Here is an 18,736-nt window from a genome sequence, read left to right as displayed (position 1 = left end):
GTCTATAAATGAGCTCATATAACCATACTAGTGAAGCGTTCTATACGGTCATAACCTATCGAACATCCTCAGCTTACTCTGTACTATCACTCTACTGTCTATATGCTACGCGCAGTACTCAGATCTCTATGAGAATAGTCCTCTAGAGAAACGCTTGAGACAGCATATAGACAGATGGTACTCGTCTGCTCTATAGGCTGAGAAATATGTTAATTCTGCATCTGCGCTCACAATGTATATATATATCTGCTATTATAGCGCGATCATCGTGATATCTCTTATAGATCGCTCACTAGCGTCCACACGACTATACGCACTGAGACACATATATGCGTGATATAGCGAGTCGATAATATTATAACTGCCACTACTCTACCGTGACGCTCAGTCTTGTAGATGGCAGATACGCGAGTATATCGCCATAGTAGGCGTTGCTCGCATACGCTCGCCTCGCTCATCATACTGTACCGTCGACTCCAGCTCGCGCGCTCGCATCTCGGTACGCAACAGCGCGTCCAGTGGCATGCTTCGAATCACCAGAGCCCGCTCGCGCAGCCTCGTGGATTAAGAGTCGCATGCTCTACTTGCGTCTAACATACTCCTGTCTTAAATAGAGTATGGCAAGACGGATGTCTATGAAGAGAGATATTACAGCGGATATAGAGCACGATGGAGAAGTTTCAGATCGCTACTCTCTCAGATAGAGAGCTCAGACCAGCCTGCTCCTCTCTCGTCAACTGCAGACGCACCTTCAGAGTCGATCTAATGACACGTCTCGCGCGCGCTCGCCAACTATATACGAAGATCGCCTCGCTAGGTCGCGCTCTCTCGCTCGCGAGATTATAGATACGCGCGCTCGCTTAATTAAGGGAAGAGTGGCAGAGCGTCCTTGGACCGAATCGCGCTCACGCATCCCACTCTAAGATCGCTATCTCCTGAGAGAGCGACGCATGATAGATGGCACTGTTAGCGGAGACTGTCACAGTAACTCACGTCCTCTACGAGATCTATCTACTTATACGATACCTTCATCGCTCGCTAGCTCACGCGCCGAGAACGAGCGCTCAAGCAGTCTCTTCTATCACACGCCATGTGGACCTGGAACCGCTATCACCAGTGAGATCAAAACTATTATCATATCCAATATAGCTATCTAGACACACTCTGCGAAAGTACCTAACTCTGCACATAAGCTGCTCTTCGACGCTCCCCATCCAACCTGATGAAGCTTGAGAGGATCTGCAGACAAGAATGGAGAACCCCCAAATACAGGTGTGCCAAGCTTGTAGCATCATACCCAAGAAGACTCAAGGCTTACATCCTGCCAAGGTGCTATCAACAGATACTGAGTAACTCAACAACTCTATAAGGCATAAGCGAACAAGAAAATGCTTCACCCAGAAACGGCACTCCTAGTGGCTGGGGACTTTAATGCAGGCAAACTTAAATCAGTTTTACCACACACATGTGCAACCAGAGGAAAACTCGAGACCACCTCTAACCCACAAAACAGAGATGCTACCAAATCTCTCCCCCGCCCTCATTTGGCAAATCTACAATATTATATCCTCCTGATTCCTGCTTACAAAGCAAAGAAATCAGGAAGTATCAGATCGACTGCGCTCATACAGAGTGGTCAGATGACGGCGATCGCTACGCTACTACATCGGTATACCGTTATGCTTGGATAGTCGCCCGGAATGGCCACTCGATCTTGTCTCTCCGACTGAGTTCTAATATCTATCATTCATATAGTAGTCGAGTGCTGCTTCTGACTTTCTACAAGTATCAAATCACAAGGTCGTGCCAAGTGATCATCCCTCTATCAGTCAATCGAATCCCAGGTCACGTACTCAACAGACTCGCCGCTATCGTGAAGATGACACCATTTCTTCGTCCCAGTCGTGCAGACAAGCCTCGCACTAATGGCGCGTCGGTATCATACACACGGGACGCATAACGCCTGGCTAACACCGACGTGGCATGAGCGCTGCATATGTCCTCAAGTCAAGGAACGACTCACGTATTGTGGTCTAGCAGCATGCTTACTAGCGGCCAGGTGATCGACCGCAGTGATCTGACCATACGGCGCGCCTGCTCTCATACAGAACAAATCGATATCGCGCATCCATATCAAGACCCTGCTACGATCACACTCGTGATCCAACGCAAAGAACAGGCTTTACTCCATGGAGACGCGTGAATACTCGTCTCATCAAGTACTTCAGCTTGTCATATACTACGACTGATCGCCAAGATTCGGTCATTCCTCCGATTAAAGACCACGCGCACTCGGTTATGGTACTCGAGCTCGCTGATGCCTGTGAGCTATATAAGCATGTCCGGCACACGGCTACTCCACTTAATATCTAGATGTGACTCTAGTAGGATGGGCCAAACCCTCCGCGAGAGAGGTGAATGCTCGCCGCCACGTCCGCTTACGCTCTCCTACCAACTAGGCAATCTCAGAGCGCTATAAATTTGGCTCGCTCTTTCTTGCACGACTTCAGATAGAGGCATAGACCCGCCAAACTACCTGACAGATGGCTAGCATCGCTCACGACGACTTCGATCTGGCCCATCCGTCAGCCGCGTGTCCCAATACTAGGAGTGTGCACATGGCTCGGTATGCTCCACGCACAGCCCAATATATAGTCACGCTCAATCGCGTGGTAGAGAACCGTCGATATTATACTGAAGCAAGACCCTACCATTTCACAACATACAGGCCTAACACTCATCAGTCCTAACGCACATCTCCACCGCACGCGCCGCGATATGACCACCACACAAGTGGACCCGCATCTCTCAACCTCTTCTGCTCAAGTCACTCGATCGACTAGACGTCGTGCACACTACGTGCTCTAGATGCTCGCTGCCAGTGCTCGATCCCTAACATCCGCTGCAGCAACGACTCTAGTTCCCCCACTTCTCGCACTAGACATATACGTGTGACAACAGCACTGCTATCATCACTCTCCTCACTCTCGCGATCGACGAATATAGTATCATATCCTTATCATACGTGAAGGCTACCTCTCGCTCTGACTAGACACAGTGGTGCTTTCTCTGGCATACTCCGACTCCGAGATTCACAGCCCTCATCGTCTCCCGATCCACCCATCCGTACCTTAAGAGAACATATAGATCCATCAGACTTCCGCTCCCCGCGCGTAGTACCAGCCGTCCACACCTTCGGGAGTCCCTGTCGAGCCGTCGAAGCTACACCTCTCACGACGCGCGTCCGTCTTCACCCATTCACTAGACACAGCCAAACCAGATATCGCCCCGTATGACCAACCACCTCCTTGTACTACACTATATCACGGCCATCCCGCAACGCACCGCATGCTCGCTGCCTTTCTGCCACAGTCGCGCGCGCATACGCGAGACGTGTCATGGCACTTAGTATCTCCACTCGCCGTGCTATGCTCTCTATATCGCGCGCGCTCGTTCAAGCATCTCTGCTCTATCGCCTCGTGACTCGCATCACACCGGAAGCACCATGATCTCCAGTCCTCCGTTTGACCGCGCTCGAAGATCGCCCTGGAGATCTACTGCTCATACCCTAATATGACTCACATGAGACACATTCGCTAGCGCACACTGTATCGTAGACTCGTGACCTTGTTCCAAGACTAGCTGAAGGCGATATACCCTATAACGACCACGGACAGATAGGCTCGCATCGATAATATCACCGGTGCTCCTTGATATGAGAGAGCTCGGCGCTCTCTAATCTCAACGATTCACTTCATCGTCAAATCTCGACTATATCACTACATCTAGTCTCTCGAGCCCGAAACCGTCAGGCCTTCTCTTAGATGTGAGACTCAACTCTCGGATGCGTACCTGATGTCCTCTCAACAGTACTGATCTCTCCACAACGACGACCAGAATCTCATTAAGGTGCCGATTACAGGCCGACACAGAGGTATCGGCGCGTGATCAGATCCACTCGACAACGATGAGACAGTCCGGTACTTATGCAGCTAGTACTTTGTAGAACTGCCCACAGATGTTATTTTCGCGATGCACCAAAATAGCTCTTAGCGGCCTTCTACTAACACCCGTGTGTGCAGACGACCGTCCAGACTCACTCATGAGCGAACCTCCGCTCCGGTACTCACACACTCCGTTAAGGCAGGACACAACCTACCATCCCCTCACCACCATATATACGCTCGCTCCGAGTCAATGCGATAATACGTGCCGATAGGCCTCGCTGCACATGCGACTATAAACGTCTACTCTCTCACGGTCGTGCATCAGCCTGTATCGCGGTCGTGCTCACTGTACCACTACTGAGTTCGAGTCCACGCTCATAGTCTGCTCCTTGGTCCGCGCTCTCCTTCACGCAGAGCGCATACATCGTGACTGCAGCGAGTCTCCCAGAAGATACTAGTATAGCTGTATCGCTTTACGCAATATCTAGCTCCAGTGACTGCACACTGACTGACCTCATTCTCAACTTTTAATAGACGAGTCACTGTGTTCTGCTTACATATTTTGCTTGTAGGCAGACATTCCAGGAGGAATAGGAGTCGCTGGTCGGATATTTACCAACCATGTACGATGGGCGAGCTTCTGGTACGACGGATCTCGTCTGAAGTGTGGAGTACAGGTGATCTAGAATTGTTTTCCCTCTGGTTGCACATTTAACATGTTGATAGAGATTTGGTAGAACTGATTTAAGTTTCCCTGCATTAAAGTCTCCGGCCACAAGGAGCGCCGCCTCTGGGTGAGTGGTTTCCTTATTTGCTTATTTCCTTATACAGCTGACTGAGTGCGGTCTTAGTGCCCGCATCTGATTGTGGTGATAAAAAACAGCCAAAAAGTATAGCTCTGAGAACTCTCTAGCAAAGTAGTGTGGCCTGCAATTTATCACAATATACTCTACTTCAGGCGAGCAAAATCTAGAGAGGTCCTTAGATTTCGCAGCCACAGCTGTCGTTGACAAATGTGCCACGACCGCCCCCCCCCTCGTCTTACCGGAGTGTGCTGTTCTATCTTGCCGGTGCAGCGTGTATCTCGCGTCTAGCTAAATATCCAATGTCGTCATTCAGCCACGATTCCGTGAAACATATGATATTCGTTTTTTGATGTCCCGTTGGTAGGATATTCGTGATCGTACCTCTTCTAGTTTATTGTCCAACGATTGCACGTTGGCGAGAATAATTGACGGTAACTGCAGCTTTCCTACTTGCCTTCAGCGGATCGCGGACGAGGCTCCGGCTCTACTTCCTCTGCTTCGCTTCCTTATGCAAATAATTGGGATGTCTGCCCTGCGGGGTGTTTGGAGAATATCGTGTGAGTCCTGCTTGTTGTTGAAAAAATCTTTGTCTAATCTGAGGTGAGTGATCGCTTCCTGATATTCCAGAAGCTCTTTTATGCCGTAAGATACGGTTGCAGAAACATTATGTACAAAATAATTTTTACAAATATCGCAAAAAAAAGCACATAATAGCACAATTGGTTAGGAGACCGTAAAACGGCGGCCATCTCCTCCGGCGCCATTTTTCTATGTACAAATGTTACGTATGCCTCTAGGAAGAGGGAACACAACACCCTGCTACAACTCAACTTCCAGTGGAGGAAAGAGGTATGGGATTGTAGGTGCGAGTAAGATGACAAAGGCAGATTATTTACCGTTTATTTGGGAATTATTCCGTGCACACGGTAATTTTGAGGAAAAAGGGGCTGAACGGAACCAAAGCAAAGAAAGTAAATGTCAAAGCCCCTCTCCTATCTAACCTGCCTACCCACTACTTACCTAACTTACTAGCACACCTGGTGCGCTAACCAAAATACAGGGAGTGATACCACTCAGGTCTTACCTAGTGTGATAGATATAGTACATACTACGGGTTATGTATGTCCGCAGGCCTCTTGCCTAAGCACTCCCTAGGTGCCTTCCTCTTCCCCCCTGGGAACAAAAACTTATTATGGCTTTTTTTTGCGATATTTGTAAATTATTTTGTACATAATGTTCTTGCAACGTATCTTACGGCATAAAAGAGCTTATTTTTCTGACGCTTTGCTCTCATGTTCTGAGTCCTTTAGGTGCCTTTTACTGAGGAGTGGCTTCTGAGTGCTGCAGAGATGGTTGGGTTTCTGGAAGGTTCTCCCATCTCCACAGAGGAACTCCGGAGCTCTGTCAGAGTTACCATCGGGTTCTTGGTCACCTCCCTGACAAAGGCCCTTCTCCCCCGATTGCACAGTTTGGCCGGGCGGCCAGCTCTAGGAAGAGTCTTGGTGGTTCCAAACTTCTTCCACTTAAGAATGGAGGCCACTGTGTTCTTGGGGACCTTCAATGCTGCAGCCATTTTTGGTACCCTTCTCCAGATCTGTGCGTCGACACTATCTTGTCTCGGACTTCTACGGACAATTCCTTCGACCTCATGGCTTGGTTTTTGCTCTGACATGCACTGTCAACTGTGGGACCTTTTATAGAAAGGTGTGTGCCTTTCCAAATCATGTCCAATCAATTTAATTTACCATAGGTGGACTCCAATCAATTTGTAGAAACAGCTCAGGGATGATCAATGGAAACAGGATGCACCTGAGCTCAATTTCGAGTCTTATAGCAAAGGGTCTGAAAACTTGTGTAAAATAAGGTATTTTTTTAATATGCATTTGCAAAAATGTCTTAACCTGTTTTCACTTTGTCATTAATGGGGTGTAGATTGCTGAGAAATTATTTAATTTCTTTAATGTAACCTTTATTTAACTAGGCAAGTTAGTTAAGAACAAATTCTTATTTACAATGACGGCCTACCGGGGAACAGTGGGTTAACTGCCTTGTTAAGAACGAGAATTTTTTTTTTTGTCAGCTCGGGGATTTGATCTAGCAACCTTTTGGTTACTGGCCCAACACTCTAACCACTACGCTACCTGCAGCCCCGGAATAAGGCTGTAAGTCACAAAATGTGGAATAAATCAAGGTGTCTGAATACTTTCCAAACGCACTATATATGTATGTGTGATCTCTGTGGTATCCTGTATATCTGTACAGGGTGAACTCTAAATTACTCTATGCTAAGGGTTTTTATGGTCCTCTCAGGAATTCTGTTATTTACATTGATCTCATCCCCCACACAAGCTTTTAGATGCTGTGACGCTATGTGGAGATTGGGCCTTGGTCAGGTTATTGTAAACTTGGTATCGTTTGATTAGTCAATGGTGGTTGGTTATGGGTTGAAAGAGTTACACCTTCAATGTTATAAATGTAATTAAATGCCTCTGTTCCCTCTTATCCTGTATCCAATCCATGGAAGACGGTTGTATGATCAATTCTCATTACCTAGGCCTCTTTTTGTTCATGCTTTGTCTTGTAAYTTAACCTTGGACTCTATATGGTTGGAATAATGCCTTGTAATGCTTTCAACTTAAGCTTTATGCCTTGTATGTGAATTCATTCATTGTACAATGTTAATTAATTATCTGCCTTTGATATAGACAATACTCAAACCAAATCCTGCAAGTCAACTTATTGCCTACTGCTAGCTTGTATATTTTCATTATCTTTATGGAGTTAGTAATTAYCCTATTAAAATGTTTCTGAGTCAGATGATGAGTCACATGTGAGGTGTGTATATATATATACACTGCTCAAAAAAATAAAGGGAACACTAAAATAACACATCCTAGATCTGAATGAATGAAATATTCTTATTAAATACTTTTTTCTTTACATAGTTGAATGTGCTGACAACAAAATCACACAAAAATTATCAATGGATATCAAATTTATCAACTATGGACAGTCTGTGGTGTAACGTGGCGTTGGTGGATGGAGCGAGACATGATGTCCCAGATGTGCTCAATTGGATTCAGGTCTGGGGAACGGGCGGGCCAGTCCATAGCATCAATGCCTTCCTCTTGCAGGAACTGCTGACACACTCCAGCCACATGAGGTCTAGCATTGTCTTGCATTAGGAGGAACCCAGGGCCAACCGCACCAGCATATGGTCTCACAAGGGGTCTGAGGATCTCATCTCGGTACCTAATGGCAGTCAGGCTACCTCTGGCGAGCACATGGAGGGCTGTGCGGCCCCCCACCTGTCTCTTATACACATCTAGATGTGTATAAGAGACAGGTGTTGGGCTATAAGCACAACCCCCACCTGTGGACGTCGGGCCCTCATACCACCCTCATGGAGTCTGTTTCTGACCGTTTGAGCAGACACATGCACATTTGTGGCCTGCTGGAGGTCATTTTGCAGGGCTCTGGCAGTGCTCCTCCTGCTCCTCCTTGCACAAAGGCGGAGGTAGCGGTCCTGCTGCTGGGTTATTGCCCTCCTACGGCCTCCTCCACGTCTCCTGATGTACTGGCCTGTCTCCTGGTAGCGCCTCCATGCTCTGGACACTACGCTGACAGACACAGCAAACCTTCTTGCCACAGCTCGCATTGATGTGCCATCCTGGATGAGCTGCACTACCTGAGCCACTTGTGTGGGTTGTAGACTTCGTCTCATGCTACCACTAGAGTGAAAGCACCGCCAGCATTCAAAAGTGACCAAAACATCAGCCAGGAAGCATAGGAACTGAGAAGTGGTCTGTGGTCACCACCTGCAGAACCACTCCTTTATTGGGGGTGTCTTGCTAATTGCCTATAATTTCCACCTGTTGTCTATTCCATTTGCACAACAGCATGTGAAATTTATTGTCAATCAGTGTTGCTTCCTAAGTGGACAGTTTGATTTCACAGAAGTGTGATTGACTTGGAGTTACATTGTGTTGTTTAAGTGTTCCCTTTATTTTTTTGAGCAGTGTATATAATATGCATATCAAATATTACTTCACTCTACAACCAGTCCCATTCCTATTGAATGTGAGTCAACAGGAGAAATAAAACACACTTGTGAAATAACACTCATACWARMMTWAWWWTWAKKYTWGTAAGAAGTGCACCAAGTACCAGCAAAGAACAGAAGACATATTACTCTAACAACTGTTCTTAATAACCTGAACTAGCTCATGAAAATTACCTCCACTTTTGCAAAACATAATTATACATACTGTGGACTTGGCTCCCGTGACAAACCGTATAATCGTTGTTTTAGAGCAGACATACTTATGGTGACATTATCCTAAGCATTACCGTTCGAGGTCAGAGGTTAAGGAAAGAAAAGGCTGAGGTTGATTGGCTGCTGGTGGGCGTGAGGTTGCACGTGGGCGTTGTATCACTGTTGTCATCGAGGCAGAGTAGCGGTGTGTTTGTAGGGCTAATGCTCTCCATTTCAACTCTCAGACGTTCCGTCCCGTCTCTCTTTTCCGCCTCAGGCTGCATGTCTCCATTCCTCTCTGTAAGGGCTGATGGGCACACAGACTTCCCTCTGGTCACCAGCTCCATGCCACTGAACAAAGTGAGTCTGCCCCCACAGGGCTGCTCAATCTTGGGGTCCTTGAGTCGGATGGGGTACCTCTCTGTATGGAGCTCTGGATCTTTAACTTTAAGATCTGAGGTGAGCTGGGTCTCACCAGTCCTGAACCCAGTCTGACTTTCCACAAACTCTTCATCCTGAGTAGCAGACCTATCCTCATCATCATGGTTGTAATTTAGTAACCTCTCAGATGTACCCCTTTGGGGCCAGCCCAGGTCAGGTACGGGAGGGGGGTGAGTTCGCCCCCCAGGTAAGAGCTCAGGTTCTCTCCTTCTATGATGGTTAAGGACCYTGGTGTCACCTGGGTGTGTTTGCAYTAGAAGTGCGGGACATGTGAGAGTAGGGGGCTGGTCCGAGGAGGATGAAAGAACAATACTGGCTGCATCACGTCTGGCACCACTGATTGGCACGCCCATCAGAGCCTCAAATTGACGAAGGATCTGGAAGGCAAAACCATTCTTTTTTTGTTTTTACAATACAAAACGAAATATGTGCCCATCATCGTAGATCATCATCTTAGATTTTAACTCCCATGCTKCCTCTGGTTTTACATGATTTATTGTTATAAAAGTTAATAACTAGATTGTTATTATGTGTTACCTTGGTGGCCTTGTTGGCTACAGCCCCTGGGGATTCCTCACTCAGATGGGCCAGCCTCCTCTGGGTCGCCCCGAAGATTTGCTCCAGAGACAGCAGATCAGAGATCATGAGACAGGCCACYGCACACAGAGCCCTCTGGGGGGTACGAGGGAAACGGCACATTCTCACATATTTGATATTTGAAATCGTGTTTCTTTTTCAAGAAAAATCTGGTCAAAAATATCAGCACATTCCGACAGTCAATTGACTGTACCATCTGGACAGTCTGTGATGGGTCCTGCAGTCTGCGAGAGAGCAGCTCCACCACCACCTCACAGTTTAGAGTGGAACACCTGCAGACAAAGGGGAGGGAATTAAACCATATCCAAAAGACACTGGACAAAAATCAAGGTGAAGGTAGAGAGGAATAAGGGTTGAATGTTGGTCAGTACTAACTCCTTGATGAAGTGCTGGCTCTCCTTTCTGGACAGGAAGACCTTGGAGCCCTCAGTTATTCTGCTGATTAGCGCCATCTCCTGGCCACAGTCCCCTAACTGCATGGCCTCCACCCTGACAGAGAAAGATGGARGAGGGAGAAAAAGGGAGACTCAGAATGGTTGACTCATTTAGTATTTTGACGGTGAAGACGTATTATATCATTTAATATTCTTTTTGACTCACCGTTCTGATTGGTCCCCGAAGCTGTCCCTACTGGCTTCCGATTGGCTCCCGGTGCCATACGACTTGCTGCTCCCACCCCCTGAGGCRTGGCTGTGGTCTGCGTTCCCCTGAGATGAGTTGTGGGAGGAGCTATGGCCACTGTTAATCTCCTCCCAGCCCCCTCCCACCTGCTCTGGACACCCCTGGGAAACTGAGGTGGATGAGAGAGAAGGAACTGGCCATATGTAACAGCCTAATGATCTATCCGCAATATAACAGTCGATTTAAAAAACCCAACAAACCTCTGGGTCTGTGAGGAGGCACAGTGTAGGCATATGCTGGCACTGCCACCTCTACAGGGCCTGAGGGTACCACCACCGCCTGGTAGTGGTTGTCATGGAGACGGATACCCTGTAGTTCTGTTGGGGGCAGGACCGCACTGGCCACAAACTCAGTAGCCTTATGGATCTTGTCCATCAGGGTCTCGCCACCTGCCGGAAATAGAAAGCAATATAAGAGACAGACAGCACATGGATTTGACTGGATGCATTTGAAATGTATTCCAAAAGGGCTACTTGTTATCTTCTTCCCTGGGCTGTATCCAAACCCCTGCATTCTGGATCCATGGGCAGACTCCGACCCGATGCCTGGCAGGAAAGAGAGAGAACCCAGACCTCAGCAATCAAAGACAACKATTGTCTCTCTACCTTTCTCCACTCTCTCTTCCGATCCACTCCCTCTTTCCCCCGTCTCTTCCTCTCCCTCCCTCCATCTCTTCTCTTCCACCCTCCCTTTTTCTTCATCAAACTCTCTGTCAGGAGGATTGGGTTAACTTGATTGGAATCAATTCAGTAGCCAGAGGTCTGTCATTAGTAGCAGTATTAGGGCAGAGATAGTGTCCCCCAGGGCTCGGTTCTAGGTRGTCTCTTCTCTCTATATACCAAGTCACTCGGCTCTGTCATATCCTCACATGGTCTCTCCTATCATTGCTACGCAACTACTTTTCTCCTTCCCCTCTTATGACAACAGGTGGCAGCACGATTCTCTGCGTGCCTGGCAGATATCTCAGCTMGGATGTTGGCCCACCACCTCAAGCTCAACAAGAAGGAGCTGCTCTTCCTCCCAGGGAAGGCCTGCRCMTTCAAAGACCTCTCCATAACAGRTGACAACTCCACGTGTCCCCCTCCCAGAGTGCAAAGAACCTGGGCYTGACCCTGGACACCATGTKATTCTCTGCAAACATCAAAGCAGTGACTCACTCCTGCAGGTTCATGCTCTACATCCGTAGAGTACGACCCTACCTCACACAGGAAGCAACGCAGGMCCTTATCCAGGCACTTGTCCTCTCCTGTCTGGACCACTGCAACTCGCTGTTGGCTGGGTTCTCCGCTTATGCCATCAAACCCCTGCAACTTATCCTTAACACTGCAACCCACCTTGTGTTGAACCTTCCCAAGGRCTCCCATGTCACCCCGCTCCTCAGCACACTCCACTGGCTTCCAGTCAAAGCTCGCATCCACTACAAGACCATSGTGCTTACCTACGGAACAGCAAGAGGAACTGCCCCTCCCTACCTTCAGGCTCAAACCCTACACCCCATCCCAAGCACTCTGTTCTGCCACCTTTAGTCTTTTGGCCCTCCCACCCCTACAGGAGGGCAGCTCCCGGTCAGCCCAGTCCAAGCTCTTCTCTGTCCTGGTACCCCAATGTTGGAACCAGCTTCCCTCTAAAGCTAGGACAGCAGAGTCCCTGCCCATCTTCCAAAACAATCTGAAACCCTACCTCTTCAAAGAGTATCTTAAATAATCCCACAGCACCCTGCCTCGCACCACCTCCTCACCACTTAACTTTTTTTCTCCCCTTTACTAGTTCTGACCTCACTGARAGCTACTTTATTGAGGAAAATCTTACTATGACTGAGACATGTGGTTGTCCCACCTAGCGATCTCAAGATGAATGCACTAATTGTTAGTAGTGCTGGATAAGAGCACCTGCTAAATGACTAACATGTAAATGTAAGGTAGACATGCAGAACATGGAATAACAACAATATAATGTACTCACCCATGTTGGGCATGGCTAGTTTGCTGCTCTGGGGAGAGGCTGTGCCTGTGAAAAGTAACCTGACTATGTCCTGGAGACAGATAATGACAGGATTAGCATTGTGTGTGTGAGATACACAAAGGGATAGTGATTAGCTTAGACATTGTTTCTCATTCTCTTGGCCACCTGTGCTGTGGCCCTCACTTTCTGATACAGAGCAATGCCATGGATGGGATCAGMGGGACCACTGTAAACTGAAGGGAAAAACACAGATTCAGTAGAACACTCATGGCTCTCTGAAATGCTACTGTCGTAAATAGAAAGATGAAATGGAGACAGTGAGGTGTGTTAGTGGTCATATCATCATCGTCATGTTCATCATCTCACCTGAGGCCTGCTGGATGAAGGTGGAGTTCCGTCTAAGTTCTGTCAGAAAGTGAGGCGATCCGTGGCCACAGAGATGGACGAAGATCTTCAGAACCTGGAAGGACAGAAACGATGGAAAGGGAAGAGGGATAAGGCTCAGGAGGAACAGAGAGAAGAGACAACCTAGAACCGAGCCCTGGGGGACACTAATAGACACACTAATAGATTATATTATTTATGGTGAAGATTAGCTGCATTCTTCTACATGATTCCTCTTCAGCCTCAGTTAACAAACTATTGTAAAATTCAGTGTTTGGGGTTTCTTAATGCAGGTGAAAGCCTGCTAACCTGGCTAGCTGAGCTCACCTTTATTTTGACATGGCAGGATTCTACCTCCAGCCTCTTCAACAGGTACTCCAACAGGAACTGACCACACCCAGTGGACTCCTGGGAGATTTCTACACGGCCAGGAGGYTAAAGGATGCATACTGTACTGTCTTTGGGTTGACATTGAAAAGAGGTGAATCTTGCTAAATGATCTTTCATATCAGAACACAGTACTGTATCATCATACAGTGGGAGGTGATGGGGTTAAAAGGATACTTCCGATTTCTTCAAAMAGGTAGCCAGGACAAGGCGATTCATCATCTACTGTTGCTTTCATCAGAGTGGGAACCTGAGAGAGAGATCATCAGGCATGGATTGGCCAACAGGTGAACCTCAGAATAACGTTAGACCATTTAGCAAGGATTGCTGCCATGTCATCATTTTTGGCTTCATAGCAAATAGCACAAACAGTGTGATACAGTGTGGGAAGAAAAATATCAACGGACTGTAGAGCTCAAGTCTGGTAGAAGTCTCGTCTGATGATGACATACGAACTGTTCAGAGTGTGATGTCATATAATGTGCTATCATGCTAACGTTCGCTAGGCTGCTGTGGTGGTACAGTAAACAGAGGGCGTAATGGGATATACAAAACGATTTACTGTTTCCCTAAAACGTGACATATACACACACATCAAAATATTATTTCCAAGTGTTTATATTTGTAAATAGCACCTACTTTTTGAAGGAAAGACAGTCGTTCCATGAATGTTGCCATGGTTTTGCAATCTTGACTAGACGCGGCACGTCTCTTCTTCTTTGAGGTTTATTGGCAGACTACACTCAAAGTGTATTGCCGCCACCTGCTGTAAAGGGTAGTAAAAAATCCCCCAAAACAAAATATGTTTTGAATGAACAAATTCACACTAACTACCAAAAACAGTAACCAAATTCACGCTACTACCCTGAATTTCAAAAAWAAAAAAAATGTACTCCAGTCGGATTTAAATGTCTATTCATATTCTGGAACCTGGGAGGGGYAACCTCTTCATTCAGGACTCCCTGTAACATTTCGGCTGTAAAGCCCTGGAGATCCAGAAATATATTTGTGACTTCACAATGATGTCTAGCTTCTTAGACTTGATATTAGATAGACTAGTGAAAAGTATCACTTGCGCTATAAACGCAACAAAGTTCACCTTTTTCACTGTTAGTGCGTCGGATCCTTCTCCTGCATGACATTCACTGCAGACTGTGGGACACACTACCATCWCATCTCTACTCACTTCAGTATTTCCACTGCCTCCACATAGGAGACATGCTGAATAGCTCTGATCCTAGCTACCGCGACATCCTTCATTCTTCATCCTTACAGGGAACTCGGGAACGTGATTCCTATCACAATTACACAATTACATGCGTCTGCACATCGCTTCCTTGGCACAGACACGGAAGGCGAGGCCTATAATAACAGGTAGCCAATCAAACAACCATGGATAGGATTTATACGATACCATTGGTCCAATACTTTTGAGTTAGGGTACCTATTGGCGAATAAAAAATATCATATTCCCTTTTCTCCATAGATTKATTTGCAAATTAACAAATCACGTTCGTAGATTACTTGCGTGTCATTTCCTGATTCAGAGTCAACAACAAACATGTCGCTGTCCATGGTTTGGATAATCCAATGGTTTGAGTAAATCTTTTTCTACGACTGCATTTTATTTCTATGATACTATGCTAATATTGTACAAGTGCTAATGCTACGGCATTACATTGTTATTCAAATATTTTCCTTGTTTTTCCACCGTCAAAAAGTATTGATCAAGTCTGGAAGAAACGTGTGGACTCCAGTCAGGAGAAGATTAGATGTCCCAGTGTTTCCCCTACCATTGTTTAACCGGGGTGGCCCGCCAAGGAATTTGTCTTGTGGCCCTGGATGATGCTTTGGGGGCCTTTGTTCCTCACCAAGAAAAACAATCAAGGGGAAACACTGCCTTGACCAATAATGTATATAGTCTAACCAGCGCAATCATCCTCCAACAGAAGTTTGATCTAAATACTGACTTTTGAATATCATGTCCTCAGGCTGCAGCTTATGGGAAGTGTGTGACAGCTACTACCACAGGCAGACAGGAGCTGAGAAAGGACCTGTGTGGTAAAGAGTTTGATYCTCTYAAGACTTGCTTTGTTACAGCAGTGAGTGGCATATTKCAGGTGTTCCATCATTTTGTATTACATTTWGTCTGTKTTTGATGTATAAATTCAATTGACTTGATCATCTTATTGTCTTGCAGGCCAAGAAGGGAGTGAAGTAGACCATTCCGCCCAACACATCTCTGCTGGACATATAGTGCATTCTGCTGGACATATAGTGAAGTAGACCATTCCGCCCAACACATCTCTGCTGGACATATAGTGCATTCTGCTGGACATATAGTGCATTCTGCTGGACATATAGTGCATTCTGCTGGACATATAGTGCATTCTGCTGGACATATAGTGCATTCGCAAAGTATTCAGGCCCCTCCCATTTTCCACATTTTGTTACGTTACAGGCTTGTTCTAAAATGGATTAAATATTTATTTRCCCTCATCAATCTACACAAAATACCCCATAATGTATTTTACCCCCTTTTTCTCTCCAATTTTGATCTTGTCTCATCGCTGCAACTCCCCAACAGGCTCGGGATGCGAAGGTCGAGTCACGCGTCCACCGAAACATGACCCGCCAAACAGGGCATTTCTTAACACTCGCCCGGGCATTTCTTAACACTCGCCTGCCTTAAACCGGAAGCCAGCCACCACAATGTCCCGGAGGAAACACCATTCAACTGACTACCGTGGTCAGCCTGCAGGCGCCCGGTCTGCCACAAGGAGTCGCTAGAGTGCGATGAGCCAAGTAAAGCCTCCCCGGCCAAACCCTCCGCTGACACGGATGACGCTGGACCAATTGTGCGCCGCCCTATGGACTCCTGATCACGGCCGATTATGACACAGCCTGGGATCTATCCCGGTCTGTAGTGACACCTCTAACTGCATGCATGCTTTAGACCACTGCGCCACTTGGGAGCCCAAATGTTTGCAAATGTATACAATTATGTAATACCTTAATTACATAAGTATTCAAACCATTTTCTATGAGACTCGAAAATGAGCTCAGGTGCATCCTGTTTCCATTGATCATCCTTGAAATGTTTCTACAACTTGATTGAGTCCACCTGTGGTAAATTCAATGATTGGACATGATTTGGAAAGGCCTACACCTGTCGATACAGTGCATTCGCAAAGTATCAGACCCCTTGACTTTTTCCACATTTTGTTACGTTACAGCCTTATTCTAAAATGTATTAACCATTTTTTCCCTCTCATCAATCTATACACAAATACCCCATAATGACAGCAAAAACTCCCACAGTTCCGACCAGTGCAGTTGGTCTCACAGTTGACAGTGCATGTCAGACAAAAACCAAGCCATGAGGTTGAGGAATTGTCCGTAGAGCTCCGAGACTGATGATGGTCAAGGCACAGACTGTGGAAGGGTACCAAAAAATTCCAGCAGCATCGAAGGTCCCCAAGAACAAAGTGGCCTCCCATCATTCTTAAAAGGAAGAATTTGCCTAAAGCTGACCGCCCGGCCAAACTGAGCAATCGGGGGAGAAGGGCTTTGGTCAGGAGGTGACCAAGAACCCGATGGTAACTCTGACAGAGCTCCAGAGTTCCTCTGTGGAGATGGGAGAACCTTCCAGAAACCCAACCATCTCTGCAGCACTCCACCAATCAGGCCTTTATGGTAGAGTGGCCAGACGGAAGCCACTCCTCAGTAAAAGGCACATGACAGCCGCTTTGAGTTAGCCAAAGGGCACCTAAAGGACTCTCAGACATGAGAAACAAGATTCTCTGGTCTTATGAAACCAAGATTGATCTCTTTGGCCTGAATGCCAAGCGTCACGTCTGGAGGAAACCTGGCACTATCCCTACGGTGAAGCATGGTTGTGGCAGCATCATGCTTTTGGGATGTTTTCAGCGGCAGGGACTGGGAGGCTAGTCAGGATCGAGGGAAAGATTAACAGAGCGAAGTACAGAGAGATCCTTGATGAAAACCTGCTCCAGAGCGCTCAGGACCTCGACTGCGAAGGTTCACATTCCAACAAAGACAACGACCCTGAGCACACAGCCAAGACGATGTAGAAGTGGCTTCAGGAAAAGTCTGAATGTCCTTGAGTGACCCAGCCAGAGCCCAGACTTGAACCCAATCYAAAATCTCTGGAGAGACCTGAAAATAGCTGTGCAGCGTCCTCCTGCTATCTGGACCTCGTCGTGGTGGATGGGCGGCTCGTGCTGATGAGCCTCCACCTCAGGTATCACCACACCTTAAGGGAGGGAGGAGGGGGAATTCACACATAGGTATAACACATGGCTTCAGGTGTTGATGTAAATAGTATTCCGGTCTTCCAGAAAAAAACGGAAAAAACCTATCACTTATAGATTACTGGTMTTCTTGTATGTTCTAGTCTAGTGGATTCTGCCTGGTTCTATAGGGTTCTAAAAMATTCTCCATGGTTCCAACGGGTTCTCCCTGGTTCCGTATCTGCTTTGGGGCGGTCCAGTTGTACCTCCTCCTCCTTCTTTTTCATGTCTGCTACTGCTTGTTCAGGTCTTTTGATCTGGGGGGGCTCAGCCTGCTCCTGCTGTCTCTCCACTGGACGGTCTGGCTCTACTGCAGCAGGGGCATTAGGCCTCTCCACCAACACAGGTTTCACCTCAGGCGGTTTCACTACCACTGGCTTCTCTACTGCTGGGAAGGAGAGGGGGAGAYAAATGGAGAGATAGAGACAAAAGAGAGAGAGAATGCAGAACATCATTTTTATCTATATACTAATATTTCTGAGTGTGAGATCCACTAGATGGTAGCAGTGATCTAAACTATAAAAGAGATGCAACACTAATGCTGACATCCCTGCTACAGTACAGTCTAAGAGAGAATCAGGAGAGAATGGAGAGAAAATAACGAGAGGGTACAGAGAGTGTGAGAGAGAAACTGTTCCACTGGCCTCACTTATCTGCAACAAACAGTAACCAGGTTTGGAAGGAAGTGTGCGACTATCAGTCAGAGGGAGTGAGAGAGAGATAAAGATAGGAAGAGAGTGATAGAGGTAGAAAGAGGAAAACGGAAGGCAGGATGGGGCTGTGTGAACTGTCCTTGCTCCTATGTGTAGAGCTCTTTCTAATTTTTACGATCCCCCTCTTCTCCTCTTACCCAAACCCCTCAAGCCCTTAACCCCAGCCCTCCTGTCTCACTCATCTCTCCCCTCATTTCCTCTGTCTGTACCTCTCAACCCCTCCCTCCATACCACCTCCATCTGATACCCC

General features: G+C 47.0%; 1 protein-coding gene across 3 annotated transcripts; it reads right to left on the bottom strand.

The window, feature by feature from the left end:
* Window positions 1-8,734: 8,734 nt before the first annotated feature.
* On the bottom strand, window positions 8,735-14,804 carry LOC111967965 (AP-4 complex accessory subunit Tepsin). 3 transcript variants are annotated; one of them, XM_023993437.2, is made up of 14 exons: window positions 14,560-14,803; window positions 14,100-14,226; window positions 13,638-13,710; window positions 13,401-13,492; window positions 13,056-13,149; window positions 12,855-12,922; window positions 12,690-12,759; window positions 11,201-11,272; window positions 10,928-11,116; window positions 10,647-10,836; window positions 10,422-10,535; window positions 10,240-10,318; window positions 9,987-10,121; window positions 8,735-9,826 (listed from the first exon to the last, which is right to left on the bottom strand). In XM_023993437.2, the coding sequence occupies exons 2-14, from the start codon at window positions 14,136-14,138 to the stop codon at window positions 9,113-9,115; spliced, it is 1,929 nt and encodes a 642-aa protein (XP_023849205.1). In that variant the 5' UTR covers window positions 14,139-14,226; window positions 14,560-14,803; the 3' UTR covers window positions 8,735-9,112. The 3 variants fall into 3 exon arrangements, with proteins under 3 accessions (XP_023849205.1, XP_023849203.1, XP_023849204.1); XM_023993435.2 differs by having other exon boundaries at window positions 10,928-11,272; window positions 14,560-14,804; XM_023993436.2 differs by having other exon boundaries at window positions 10,928-11,272; window positions 14,647-14,804.
* Window positions 14,805-18,736: the final 3,932 nt, after the last annotated feature.

Source organism: Salvelinus sp. IW2-2015, linkage group LG8 (genome assembly GCF_002910315.2).
Source record: "Salvelinus sp. IW2-2015 linkage group LG8, ASM291031v2, whole genome shotgun sequence".
Taxonomy (NCBI): Eukaryota; Metazoa; Chordata; class Actinopteri; order Salmoniformes; family Salmonidae; genus Salvelinus; species Salvelinus sp. IW2-2015.
Note: the sequence above shows the minus strand (reverse complement) of the source record. Positions and strands in the feature narration are given on the sequence as shown.